The 12885-nt window shown below is 39.0% G+C and overlaps 1 protein-coding gene across 1 annotated transcript; it reads right to left on the bottom strand.

Annotated features, from left to right (window-relative positions):
• Positions 1 to 3332: 3332 nt before the first annotated feature.
• LOC130905254 (glutamine synthetase-like) lies at positions 3333 to 10918 on the bottom strand. The gene is made up of 7 exons (XM_057818447.1): positions 10772 to 10918; positions 10132 to 10324; positions 9833 to 9994; positions 9600 to 9746; positions 4611 to 4738; positions 4281 to 4480; positions 3333 to 4052 (listed from the first exon to the last, which is right to left on the bottom strand). The coding sequence occupies exons 2-7, from the start codon at positions 10298 to 10300 to the stop codon at positions 3743 to 3745; spliced, it is 1116 nt and encodes a 371-aa protein (XP_057674430.1). The 5' UTR covers positions 10301 to 10324; positions 10772 to 10918; the 3' UTR covers positions 3333 to 3742.
• Between the last annotated feature and the right edge of the window lie 1967 nt (positions 10919 to 12885).

The raw sequence follows: 12885 nt of genomic DNA, 5'->3' as shown, positions 1-12885 counted from the left end.
CAGCACAAAGCACTCTGTCAGAACCAGGCAAAACCTGAACTTGATACAACATATAACTGCATGCAAGGTATTGGCTCAGCTCTCACAAGCACACCCCCTTTCACATTCTCAAATATTTGTTTACCGATTACAATGACTGCCCGACAATTAAAATACATTTGCATGAAGGTCCAGTGAATATATACAGGTAAAGAGGTGTTTTAAAGTACCTGTGACAGCATAAAAAAATCTAAAATAGCATTTTTATTGGAAGGAAATTCATATTTTGAAACGATTTGAATATATACAACTATTTAGCAAAGCGCAGATGAGAAATTAGTCTTTTTATCTGCTGTTTAGCCCTGCCTGTATTTATCGCGCTCTGGCGCCTACATCTAGGTGATGACGTCGTCGGAGTAGTGATTTCAAAATTCAGCCCAATGGAAAAAGAAGCGTTTTTCAGCGATTCTGGTTCAAGTGTGGCTCTATTAAGTGATATTGCTGAGCCAGAGGAAGCCTTTGGCATACAGCCATAGATGTTTGAGTCGTATGTGGAGAAGGAGGAAGATTCGGAATGACAACAAACATGAGGCTGATGACTAGGGCATACTGTAAAATCTCATAATTGTTTTTTCTCTCTACTCCAGTATTTTTATAGGATATTCTTTATATTTAAGTATTTTTCCCCAATTGCTGAATAAATTGTATGGTCACGACAAATAACAGTCTTGAGCTAAATGTAATATGAAATATTAAAAATGCATTTATTCAGTACAACAGGGCTAAATTACTGCATAAGGATCAAAACTGCCGACTTTTTAAACCTTCCCAATGTTATTTTATGCCACTGGAGTTAATGTGGCTTTTGTCATTTCCGTCCCGGCGACTCCGAGATGGACGAAAGAGCGTAAACAAAAGAGGAAGTGTAAGAGTTAGGCTACATGCTAATCAGAACCGAGCGGCTCTTCCAAGTCTCTTCCTCGCCTTTCGAAAACGAAAAATCACACAAAGCTACCCCGACACATGTCACACACGGTGGCGGGGATGATAGCCTTCACCGATGGGTCAGCCCCCGGCGGTGAGCAAGTTTTGGCTCGTCGTTCCCCTGCTGTGGCCCCGGCAGGAGTGTTCGTCGCTGGGGACGCAGCTTGGGAATGAACGCCGAAAATTTCGGTGGAAAAACTGGCCGACGTCGGAGCGTGTGGTTGCCTGAGCCCAAGCCGAGGATAGTGCTCTCTCGGCGGGCACACGAAGAGGGCCGAGAGGGGTGGAAGTCTCTACACAATCGAGAACCGCAGACGAGATGGCGTGGCTGCCTGAGCACGGGCTCTCATCGGCCAGCGACCTTGGAGTGCGACAAGCCGCTGGTCGTCGGCCGAGGAAGGTGGCCACTCCTGCCTTTTCGGCGGACAGGGAGTATTGTCACCCACAAAATGCAAGCCATCTCCTTATAAAACGTGTGCCATGACCCCAGTATTTGACATGATATAAAAAACACAGCTTACTCACTTCCTTGTCCGTCCAATGGTCTCACAGTTATCGGACTTGTTTTGCCCATTCTTCGCGGTGAAGAGGATATTATTGAAACCCAAAAAGGCTCAAACGCCTCTCTCTGGTGCAGTGATAAAAGCCTGCAGCACATTGGGCTGGCGTGATGCGAAAAATGAACGAATTAATCTGCAAAATCATCTGAATCCGCAGTCGTTCTCCATACTATAGTAATGGCTGTATCGTGAAGATGAGTAGTCCGCTGATGTCACATTCCCCTTCTTCTTCAATCCAGACTCTGGCCGGAAGATACTCATTTTCATGGCACGATATTTAAAAAAATTGAATAAATATATCAATCGCTTCCACACACATCCAAGCGGTCCATTTCATTCAGGAGCATAAAATACCACGTGAAATATGAAATACACATGCATTTTGCTGTAATAGGCACTTTAAGTCCAGAATTTGAAAGTAGGTGCCAATGTGTGCCGTATTGCAGACCTTTTTAAGATACCTATCTACTCCACACTCTTACTTTCAAGTATTGCACTCCGTGAATGGTGAAACATTAGATTACGTACACACTTTGAGTCAGTTCAGTACTTTATGGCCACTGATGGCTCTCTGACAGGCGATGACAGCTGATGGCTGATGAAGTAGTGCTTCCGGTGTAGGCCCAAAGGGCTAAACTGACTCAGCATAGTGGCTGGTTGTTTAGAGGAGAAATATAATAAGCATATTTATGCTAGCAAACAACGTGCAATACCGTATACATTACACTGAACACACAAGGCTTTATCCTCTGCTCCCACACAGTCAGTGTGAACGTCACACATTGGGAGATTTAGAGATGTTCTCCAACTTAACACTTTCTGAAAAGACAGCGGGCCCTATTTTGGTATGCCAGAGAACTGTGCTCCAGCACTTAATGTGACATGAGTAGATTTCCTTGCCATCCTCAACTGTGTTTGGCAATTTGGCGGGCTGCTCTGTGGAAAGCTGGGCATACCCGCACATCGGTGTGTCCTTAAAGACATGCATGGTTCTGATAGCAATTTCATGGAAGAAAGCTTCACTTTTAATATGCCACCTTAGGAGTAGTCTTATTTGCAGTAAAAGGTAAACAAACCGTCGGTCTGGATTTTGGTAAACCTGCGATCGAGGCACAGGCAAACAGATATGCAGCTCTGCTGACATGTGAGATGATGTCATACATTAGTCATTCAAAAATATGTTTAGAGAGTACACATTTTTACAGTTAATTAACATTAGCTAACAAAAGATTGTTTATAACGGTCCTCAAACAAATTTTCCTAGTACAACTGGACTTCTAGGATTATCTGAGGTTGTGAACTGGTCATAGGATTCAAAGAAAGTTTGAAAAATAATTCGGAAATTCTTCTTAATAAAATTAATATTTTTGATAAATAAAATAGAGGTTTCACATTTGTAAGTTAATTTTATTTTCAGTTTCTCAGTATATAAGATTGATATATAATTTGCGTAAAAAAAAAAAAAAAACTGCTCTAACTTTGCTCAAAAACAACTTTGGTGTAATGCACATACACAAAGTAGTAATAGGTTCACAAATAGATAGTGTAGATCGGATAAATACATGGATGGATTGACAGAGTTGTCGTTTATTAATCACAGATGATTTGAAGACCAAAATGTTTGACCAAATCCAACTGTATAATTTTATCTAAAAAAGAAATCAACTATTTTATTGCTAGCATACAGTCAAGTGAAAAAATTACGGCACCCCATCAAATATTAATTTCTTTATTAAGAAATGTTTACATTTTTCTCTCACTTCAACAGTCAGGGGCACACCAAACTAAATGCGAGGTTTAAATAAGGGAAGCCTCTTTCAAAACAATGGGTTAAGATGTGATTTTAGCCATTATCAGTGGGATTGAATGTGGGGGTGTCCTAATTTATTCCTCAACATTTTTTTTAAAATGACATTTTACAGAAAGTTATAAAATACCTTTTACCCCCAGTTTTAATAGTTTAGTTCTATTACTTGAATCTCTCAAGACTGTTAAAATTGATAATAAATATCCAGAGACCAAATATGTTAGAAAACACACGACTGAATAATGCAACATGCCATGGATGGCTAAATGGCAATTAGCATAAAAAATACAGTTGATAATAAAATGGGGGGAAAGAAGCATGAACATTTAAATTCTTCAGTTACAGTGACATACATTTATATATGCGCTACAAGCAGACATACTGTTGAATTGACTCCGCCTTGTCATCTTATCTAATTGGACTTCACTTCTTGATCATCATCAAGCAGGCAGGTTCTTACGATGGCCTCAGTCACGAGGTATGGGTCACAGTTTGCTGCGGGGCGACGGTCTTCAAAGTAGCCCTTCTTTTCTTGGCCCACCTGGCGAGGAACACGGATGCTAGCGCCTCTGTTTGCAATTCCAGCAGAAAATTCGGTGATGCTGGAGGTCTCAAGATGACCGATGAGGCGTCTAAGGTTGTCCTGACCACCGTGTGGGTCATACACCTTGATGTGCTCCGCGTGTCTTTTGCTGAGCTTCTCGATAGCCTTCTCAATGTATCTGCCATCAAAAAGTACATAAGAGAATGCTATATTTCCTATTCTCAATATTTAAAATATAGTTTCCCTCCTGACGCTCTTGCCAAAATAAAAATCTCCTCTGTCTTTAAGTAAATGAGCACCTGTAAATACTGTATGAGGAAATACATGAGCTCAAACTTTTTTTCAAAACATCTACAGGTGATGTGATTTAGAACAATAACACGAATTTCGAGAATTGTTTACTCACTGCAATCCTCCTTCTTCCCTCATCTGTTTGGTGCTGACATTAGTGTGCCCGCCAGCACCATTCCAGCTTCCCTTCATTGGTTTTGGATCCAAAGTTGCAATAACCCCAAAATCTTCACATATACGGTGCAACAGGAAGCGTGCAACCCACAATTGATCTGCTATTTCAATACCTACGCAGGGACCAACCTGGAACTCCCACTAAAGTTCAAAGACAAAATAATGAAAAAAAAAAAAAGGGAATAACATTTCCGATATGCACAACTAAAGAAGATAGCCTGGGGAAATAATCACAATAGCAACGTAAACCATGTTATCTTTTTACACTTGCCTGAGCTGGCATAACTTCAGCATTTGTCCCAAAGATTTTGATCCCAGCGTAGAGACATGCCTTGTAGTGACATTCTACAATGTCCCGTCCAATAGCTTTGTCAGCGCCCACTCCACAATAGTAAGGACCTTAAAAACATTTAAGTTATTCAGTGTCACTCTTGGGATTGCCTGAAAAATTGTAAGGAGTTTTGGAAGCAAATGTTCATTGTTCAACTCGTGCAGCAGAATAACATAAATTACAAATACTTGCTGGTGGAAGGATATTTTGAACAGTGTTGTTAATCTTACTTTTAAAAAGTAATTATTTACAGTTACAATTTACTTCTCCCAAAATGTAATTGAGTTAGTAAATCAGTTACCTCATTGTAAGAGTAATTAGTTACTCACCAAAGTAACTGACGGTCCTTTTCATGTTCTACTACATGTTATTACATTATACATTCCATAACATCTTTCATATCAAAGATGTCTATGAAGAATAAAAACACTATCTTCTTCCCCACCCTCCTCCCCCCTCCCACTCTGCTCTCTCTAAGCACGCAGCTGATGTGTGACAAAATCAGACAACTTGCGCTTCATTCAACCAAATTGTAGTAACGCGTCTCTTCACATACCCGGTAACGGTAACAACGTTGCAAAGATGGGAAAAGTAATTAATTAGATTACTCAGTACTGAAAAAAAAAAAAAAAAAACGCCATTAGAAACATTGTTATACTCTAACGCGGTTATATAGCAACACTGATTGTGAATACTGTCTATTTTTCATTTGGGTGCCTCGAACCCAGGGGTGCCCAAGATCGGTCCTTGAGAGCCTCTATCCACCTTATTTTCCATGTCTCCCTCCTTTAAAGTGCCAGCGACGCAAAAAAAGCATGTTTATTTCATATTACATGTGGTATTTTATGCTACTGAATAAAATGGACTGGTTGGATGTGTGTGAAAGTGATCTATGTATTTATTCAATTTTTTGAATACCGTGCCATGAAAATGAGTGACTCCCGGCCAGAGTCTGGATTGAGGGAGAAGGCGAATGTGACATCAGTGGACTAAAAACACCAGGGAGCGTGATCCCTGTTCACCACGAAGAATGGGCAAAACAAGTCTGACAATCTAGAGACCATTGGACGGAGGCCAGTGAGTAAGCTAAGTGTTTTATGTTATGTCAAATACTGGAATCATGGCAAATGTTTTAATAAGGAGGTGGCTTGCATTTTGTGGGTGACAATGCTCCCTGTCCCCCTAGAAGGCCAATCGGCCAACGACCGACAGCTTGCCGAACACCATGGTCGCAGGCCAATTAATGTGTGCCCGCCTATAGAGTGCTATCCTCAGGTTGGGCGCGAGGAGCCCCCGCTTTCATCTCCGGTTCTCGATTGTGTTGAGACTTCCACCCTCCTCGACCCTCTTCACGTGCCCGCCTAGAGAGCGCTATACTCGGCTTGGGCTCGAGCAGCCACGCGCTCCGACGTCAGCCGTTTGTCCACCGAGAATAGCCATTTTCGGCATTCATTCCTTTCTGCGTCACCGGCGACGAGCAATGCCTGCCTGCCGGGGGGGGTGCAGCAGAACGACGACCGGAAACTTGCTCCCCGTTGGGGGCTGGCCGATCGGTGGAGACAATCACCCCCACCGCCGTGTGTGACATTAGTCGGGGTAGTTTTGAGTGATTTTTCATTTTCAAAGGCGAGGAAGAGTCTTGGAAGAGCCGCTTGGTTTGGGTTAGCATTAGGGCTGCAGCTATCGAATATTTTAGTAATCGAGTAATCGACTGAAAATTCTATCGATTAATCGAGTAATCGGATAAAACAAATATATTTTTAGGTGAAGAGCAATTATAAATATACATGAGAAAAGAAGACATTTCATGTAATCTTGAACCATTTTCAGTCAGTCAATGTCTTTATTTTCGATGTATATTGTTGAAAACAGCCAACAATTGCATCTCAGATGTAGCTAGAATTAAAAAAAAAAGACTAATTCACTGCTTTCACTCAAAAAACTTTTAGATCTTATTTAAAAAAAAAAAAAAAAAAAAAAAAAAATATATATATATATATATATATATATAGTACCTAAAAATGCCGTTACGCTTGATAACACACATCACTTAAAAGTTAGGATTTTTTCCCACGTGTTTCAATTGAATTTCTCTTTGTGTCAAGCCATTTTTAAGTTCTAGTTAAGTTTTAAGTTAGTCTAAACTGTAAGTCCTGATAGGATTTTGAGTTTTTGCAGTGTTCAAAATAAATGTATGATACAGGCTGTATTGGAGCACATTAGGGACCAGTGCTACTTGGTGTTTTATCCAGCAATGACTACTGAGCTAAAATTGATAGTTAGCATGATTAAGTTTTTATTTTACACCCTCATCACTCCACAATGCTATGTTATGTTATTGCCTGTATGTAAGACACGTTAGTAACGCATCGACAGTGGTCATAATTAATTGAAACCTAGCCCTCCGCAGGGCTAACTTTACGTGAGCTAGTAGCGACAGCAACGTTAATCTTATTTATTAGCGCTTAGCGCTCTTTATTAGCGCTTAGCGCTATACTGCTTTAAGATGGCGGCTGTTTAATAACGCTGCCCAGACGCGGCCGAGTCTGTCATTGTGCATCTAGTTCAACATACATGTGATCTTTATGAGACGCATCAGACGCTAGCTGTTACCAACGTGCATCATGCGGGCTAGTATTTAGCAACGTCGGCGTCGTTTGTGGCGGCTGTCAGCTGCAGTAAGTTTTTTTTTTTTTCCTTCTTCCTCTCCGCACGTGACAGCGAGTTGTCCCGCATTAAAAGTAGTCCGAGCAAAACGTAATGCTTAGAGCTGTCAAAATAAACGATTACTCGAGGTGAATAAAATTACTCGGATCAGTTTTTAAACTCGAATTACTCGAGTTGCTCGAGTACTCGTTTCAGCTCTAGTTAGCATGTCACCTAGCTCTCACGCCTCCTGTTTTGTTGGCGCTTTTTCCTCTGTCTATGAAGCCGGGGCAGGGAAATGACATAAGCCGGACTAACTCTGGTGGCACAAAATACTGTTTGGGAGGTTTAAGAAGTCAGCAGTTTTGACCATTATGCAGTAATTTAGCCACAATTTATTTAGCAATCAGGGAAAAATACTTACATAAAAAGAATATCCTGTAAAAATACTGGAGTAGAGAGATAAAAACGATGAAATTTTGCTGCTCTCTGTCGTATTTTCCTCGTTCTGAATGTTCCTCCTCCTTTGGGCTGAATTCTAAATCAGCTGAAATTGTTACTCTCCCGATGTCATCACCAGATGGCGGCGCCAGAGCGCTAGAATGACAGGAGTAGCTATACGGCAGATTGAAAGACTAATTTCCTGTCATCTGCGCTTTGCCAAATTGTTGTATACAGTCAAATTTTCTCAAAATATGATTTTAATTCACGTAATAATGCTATTCAAGATTTTTTTTATGATGTCATAGGCACTTTTACACAATTGAATCAAATGATCAGCTAATCATCAAGCTCCACAGGAGCCTGATAACAATCCTGATTATTTGATTCAGGTGTGTTGGAGGAGGGAGACATGGAAAACAAGCTGGATAGGGGCTTTCAAGAACCGGACCTGGGCACTTGTGCTCTAACCTGTTGGCAGCCCAACTACAACTATGATGGACTGAACCATCGTCACTGTGCTTAACAATAAAATGTGTAACTTTTTTTTTTATTTTGAGAAGCAACTTTAGTAAAATAATTTCTTGGCAGAAATCCTAAAGTTATTAAAATTTATTGGCGTGTGGTGCATCTCGATCTGGTTGTTTGTTGCATGTGTATTGCGGAGATCGACTTTAATAATTATATGATGTTAGGTTGGTATTGCAGTATAGTTACCGGTAGTTAGTATAGTATACAGTGATCCCTTGCTACTTCGCGCTTCAAACTTTCTATCACGGATTTTTTTTCAATTACAAAAAAATAAAAATAAAATACAGATGAGCTGTCCCGAACTGATCGCTTAGTCTCACTCTCTCTCCCTCCCTCCCTCTCTGTGCTCTTTGTTCCCCAGGTAGGCAGTGCACGTGCACTGAAGTTTATTAAAGCTTATTAAAGTTAACGATGTTGACAGATGTTTGTGTTTGATCTTGCCAGAGTCACGGGCTTCTAAAGCGCTGCATGCGTCAATCATCATTTAAATTGTTAAACGGTTGCTCTGCCAACTCATTGTGTGTAAGTCAGAGGATTTGAGTATACTCACACAATGAAGTGCTGCCTTGGAACAGACAGACTCTGTGTGCGCATTGCACGGGTGGGGGGATAAGGAAGCGCGCGCTGGAATGAATATGTGTGTGTGTGTGTGTGTGTGGGTGTGCGTGTGTGTGTGTGTGTGTGTGGCGACATTCGAGGCAGTCGGACGCGTTGTCTTCCCGCCAATACACGCCACATGTTAAAAGTGATCCTGAGCAGTTTGTTATTTCCACATGTCACTCCAAGATGCACAGCCAAGGGAGGTAACAGAAGCATTTAATAAAGCCAAGCATTTTTCCACTACAGTGCAATACTTTATTCTTGTTAAAAAAAAATGTAATTCGGTGGGACAGTAACAAGTTTAACACTTATCATAATTATTAAATTCTATGTGCTTAAAAACCATTCATTAAAATATATATACATATTTTTTAATTACATTTTTGGAAAAAAAAAAAAAACCATGTCTTATATGTATCTCTTTTCAATGCTAAATCTGAATAAATTCATTGAACACACACAAAAAAAGGGTGCGCTACTTTGCGGTTTTACACTTATTGCGGCGGGTTCTGCTCCCCATTAACTGCGAAAAATGGGGGATCACTGTAGTAATACAATCATTGTTACAGTTGTCAGGGTTGGCACAGTACAGTTGTAGTATTAAATGCCCAAAATTTATGTTGAAATGAGTAAATAAATAACTTTAGTCAAGTTATTTTTGTGTTGCAAAAGTTGCATTTCAATACTTTTCTTTCTACATACAGTAAATACCTTGAGGTGCAGGAAATCCATTTTTAGGCCAACCAAACGGACGGCCATCACTCCCGAAGAGTGTGTATTCCTGCTCTATGCCAAACCATATCTCGTGCTCTTTAACCTGGTCCATAGCTTTCTTGCATTTCATTCGATGGTTTGTTTCTAGACAGAAAATATAAAAATTGTGACTAATATCATGTCTTATTTTGAATAGTTGCATAGGTCAAAATAAGAAGCTAAAAACATACCTGCAGGAAGGCGGTTGTATTTTAAAACTTCGCAGAGGACCAATTTGTTGGGGTCAAGAGTGAATGGATCTCTGAACATGCACACTGGGATGAGGTACATGTCACTGTTGGAGCCCTCTGACTGGTTTGTGCTTGACCCATCAAAGTTCCATTCAGGAATTTCTAAAAGTAATCAGATTATTGCACAAATCAGACTCAGCAATTAAATTAGTGGATCGATTTAAAAATGAAAAACTTTAACATTCAATGTTTTTGAGGATCTAGGAATGTGTGAAATAATCAATAAAACTGTGTTTTACCATCTATATTTTTTGGTTCGCTATCCAGGGTCCGGGTTTTGTTGCGAAGTCCTTCTCCAGTTCCATCAATCCAGATATAAGTCACCTGGCATTTGTCCCCTTGGGGTAGCCTCATGTAATGCTCACGGACAGTCTTGTTGAAGCAGGAGCTAATCGAAGCTGTCGACATGTTTATCTAAAATTGCTTTCTCTCCTGTAATAGCATGTTGTGACAATGGAAATCATCAATTTTGTTATTAAACAAAGTCTTAATGTTAATGACTTATTTAATCAGATCTGACTTTTCAATGCATCCTAGCATCAGTTGAGGTTTCTGTGTGTCACAGGCGTTATTTTCCAGCCAACCTTTCTGGATTACATCTATTTAAACTCACAACTTGACAGAAAAAAAAAAAGAAAAAAAAAAAAAACCATACCACATAGTTTACTAGCTATCATGTTTTACTTCACTAGGTTTTTCACATGTAATGGTTAATATTTTGATAGCCTGTAAATCCTGTTAACTATTCACTTTATTTTTATACAGTACTTAGAGTACTGCAAGTGAGAATATTGTTATTACAGCTACTTGATATGCGCTAATTCTACTCTATCTTCTATATTAATCCAGTAGGTATTCCATATGACACATGCAACTTACTCTGTCGAAGGCTTCCTCAACTGCAAATTCTGATGTCAAGAAACAGCTCCTTATTAGCACAAAACAGAACCTGTTTGTGGTATTTAACTGCATGCAAATGACTGGCAGACAAACAGAATGTGGCATCAGAGACAGACAGCCTGTGTGTGTGCGTGTGTGTGTGAGCGAGCGAGTGCATGTCTTAATAGGAGTGTTCAACTACTCATGTACTTTTTTTTTTTTTTTTTTTTTTTAAATATTAAGTTTATATGACAAACAGGTTCAGTTCGTCAAACCAAATGTAATATCACACAGGGACAACCCAATTAACAAAGTACAAAATGCAGGTTGAAAATTTTTTATTTATCAAGGAGCAATATGCTCCTATATATATATATATATATATATATATATATATATATATATATATATATATATATATATATATATATATATATATATATATATATATATATATATATATATATATATATATATGTATGTATATTTAGTCTTTTCCGCCATACAATGGTGTATGGCGGAAAAGACTCAAGTGACTTGAAGTTCCGCAATGAGACCTCCCACTTTGGCCAAATTTCAAAATTGTCCTATATGCATGTTTCATCATTGGAAAGCTTAGTCTCAATTTTCTGGGGGAAGAACATTTTTGAACGGGAGGGCATTTAAAAAAAAAATTTTTATACCCCTAAACCTAAACTCGAGGTGAGAACATGAGAGAGCATAATTAAAGACACCATGATTTTTGGCGATTTTATGGGTGAAACACGGTAATATAACAAGGGTTGCGATGCAGAAATCGCAGACATCAAGGAGTGGTTGAGATTTTCTTCTTCAAATATATACCCCTTCAAACGTTCTAATTTTTCTTTTTTTTGGATCGATTATTCATCATCTAAAATATCGGGTTAAAATGTGACAGTAACAAAAAAAAAAAAAAATACAAATTAAGTGATACTTATGAGGTAGATGTGACCTATTTACAGACACTATTTTTTTTCATTGTGACATAATTTGTTTAAAAGTTTAAAATATGCGAGTGAATAATTTTATAGTACTTTTTTTCTTTTTTAAACTAAATACTACACATCAATTAATGATTTAAAGCTAAAAAAAATAGACATTTCAAATAATAAATATAATTATTTACCTTCTTTTTATGACTGGGTTTACAAAAGCGGTTGCGCGGTGTCTGTAAATGGGGATCTCCAGGGTAAAATGGACAAATTAAAAATAGTTTGGGGGCTTAATGAGCCACGAAACTGCTATGGCAGCACATAGACATATTATTCTATCAAACACAACAGTTATTTGGGTTTAAAATACAGCAGATTATTTTAAAGAGGGGTGCAAGAGCAGAAACTGCTTTTTCAGCCTTTGTATACACATATACATATATAATTTATTCATCCATTCATTTTCCATGCCCCTTTTTCCTCATGAGGGTCGCGGAGGTGCTGGAGCCTATTTCAGCTAACTACGGGCAGTAGGCAGGGGACACCCTGAACTGGTTGCCAGCCAATCGCAGGGCACATATACATATATCTATATATATATATAACTCCAAAAATGGGCTGGACAAAAGTATTGGCACCCTTTGAAAAATCGTGTGATGCTTCTCTAATTTGTGTAATTAATAGCACCTGTTACTTACCTATGGAACATAACAGGTGGTGGCAATAACTAAATCACACTTGCAGCCAGTTAAAGTGGAATAAAGTCGACTCAACCTCTGTCCTGTGTCCTTGTGTGTACTGCATTGGGCATGGAGAAAAGAAAGAAGACCAAAGAACTGTCTGAAGACTTGAGAAGCAAAATTGTGAGGAAGTATGCGCCATCTCAGTACTAGGCTAAGGGGGCCAAAACTTTTGTCCGGCTCAGTTTTGTGTAGAGTGATAATGATCTAATTTTTTTTTTGTCATTCTCTTGTGCGTTTTTTCATTGCAAGCAAAATAAATGAAGATATTATTATGAAAGCATTTGTAATTGCAATCATTTTCTGGGAGAAACTGAGCATTATCTGACAGAATTACAGGGGTGCCAATACTTTTGGCCAGCAGTGTATCTGGTAATTGGTTTGATAACTGAAACCTTTGCGTACGATGAATATGCAAACA

Source organism: Corythoichthys intestinalis, chromosome 17, assembly GCF_030265065.1.
Source record: "Corythoichthys intestinalis isolate RoL2023-P3 chromosome 17, ASM3026506v1, whole genome shotgun sequence".
Taxonomy (NCBI): Eukaryota; Metazoa; Chordata; class Actinopteri; order Syngnathiformes; family Syngnathidae; genus Corythoichthys; species Corythoichthys intestinalis.
The sequence above is the reverse complement of the archived record's forward strand: the minus strand, read 5'-3'. Positions and strand labels throughout refer to the sequence as shown.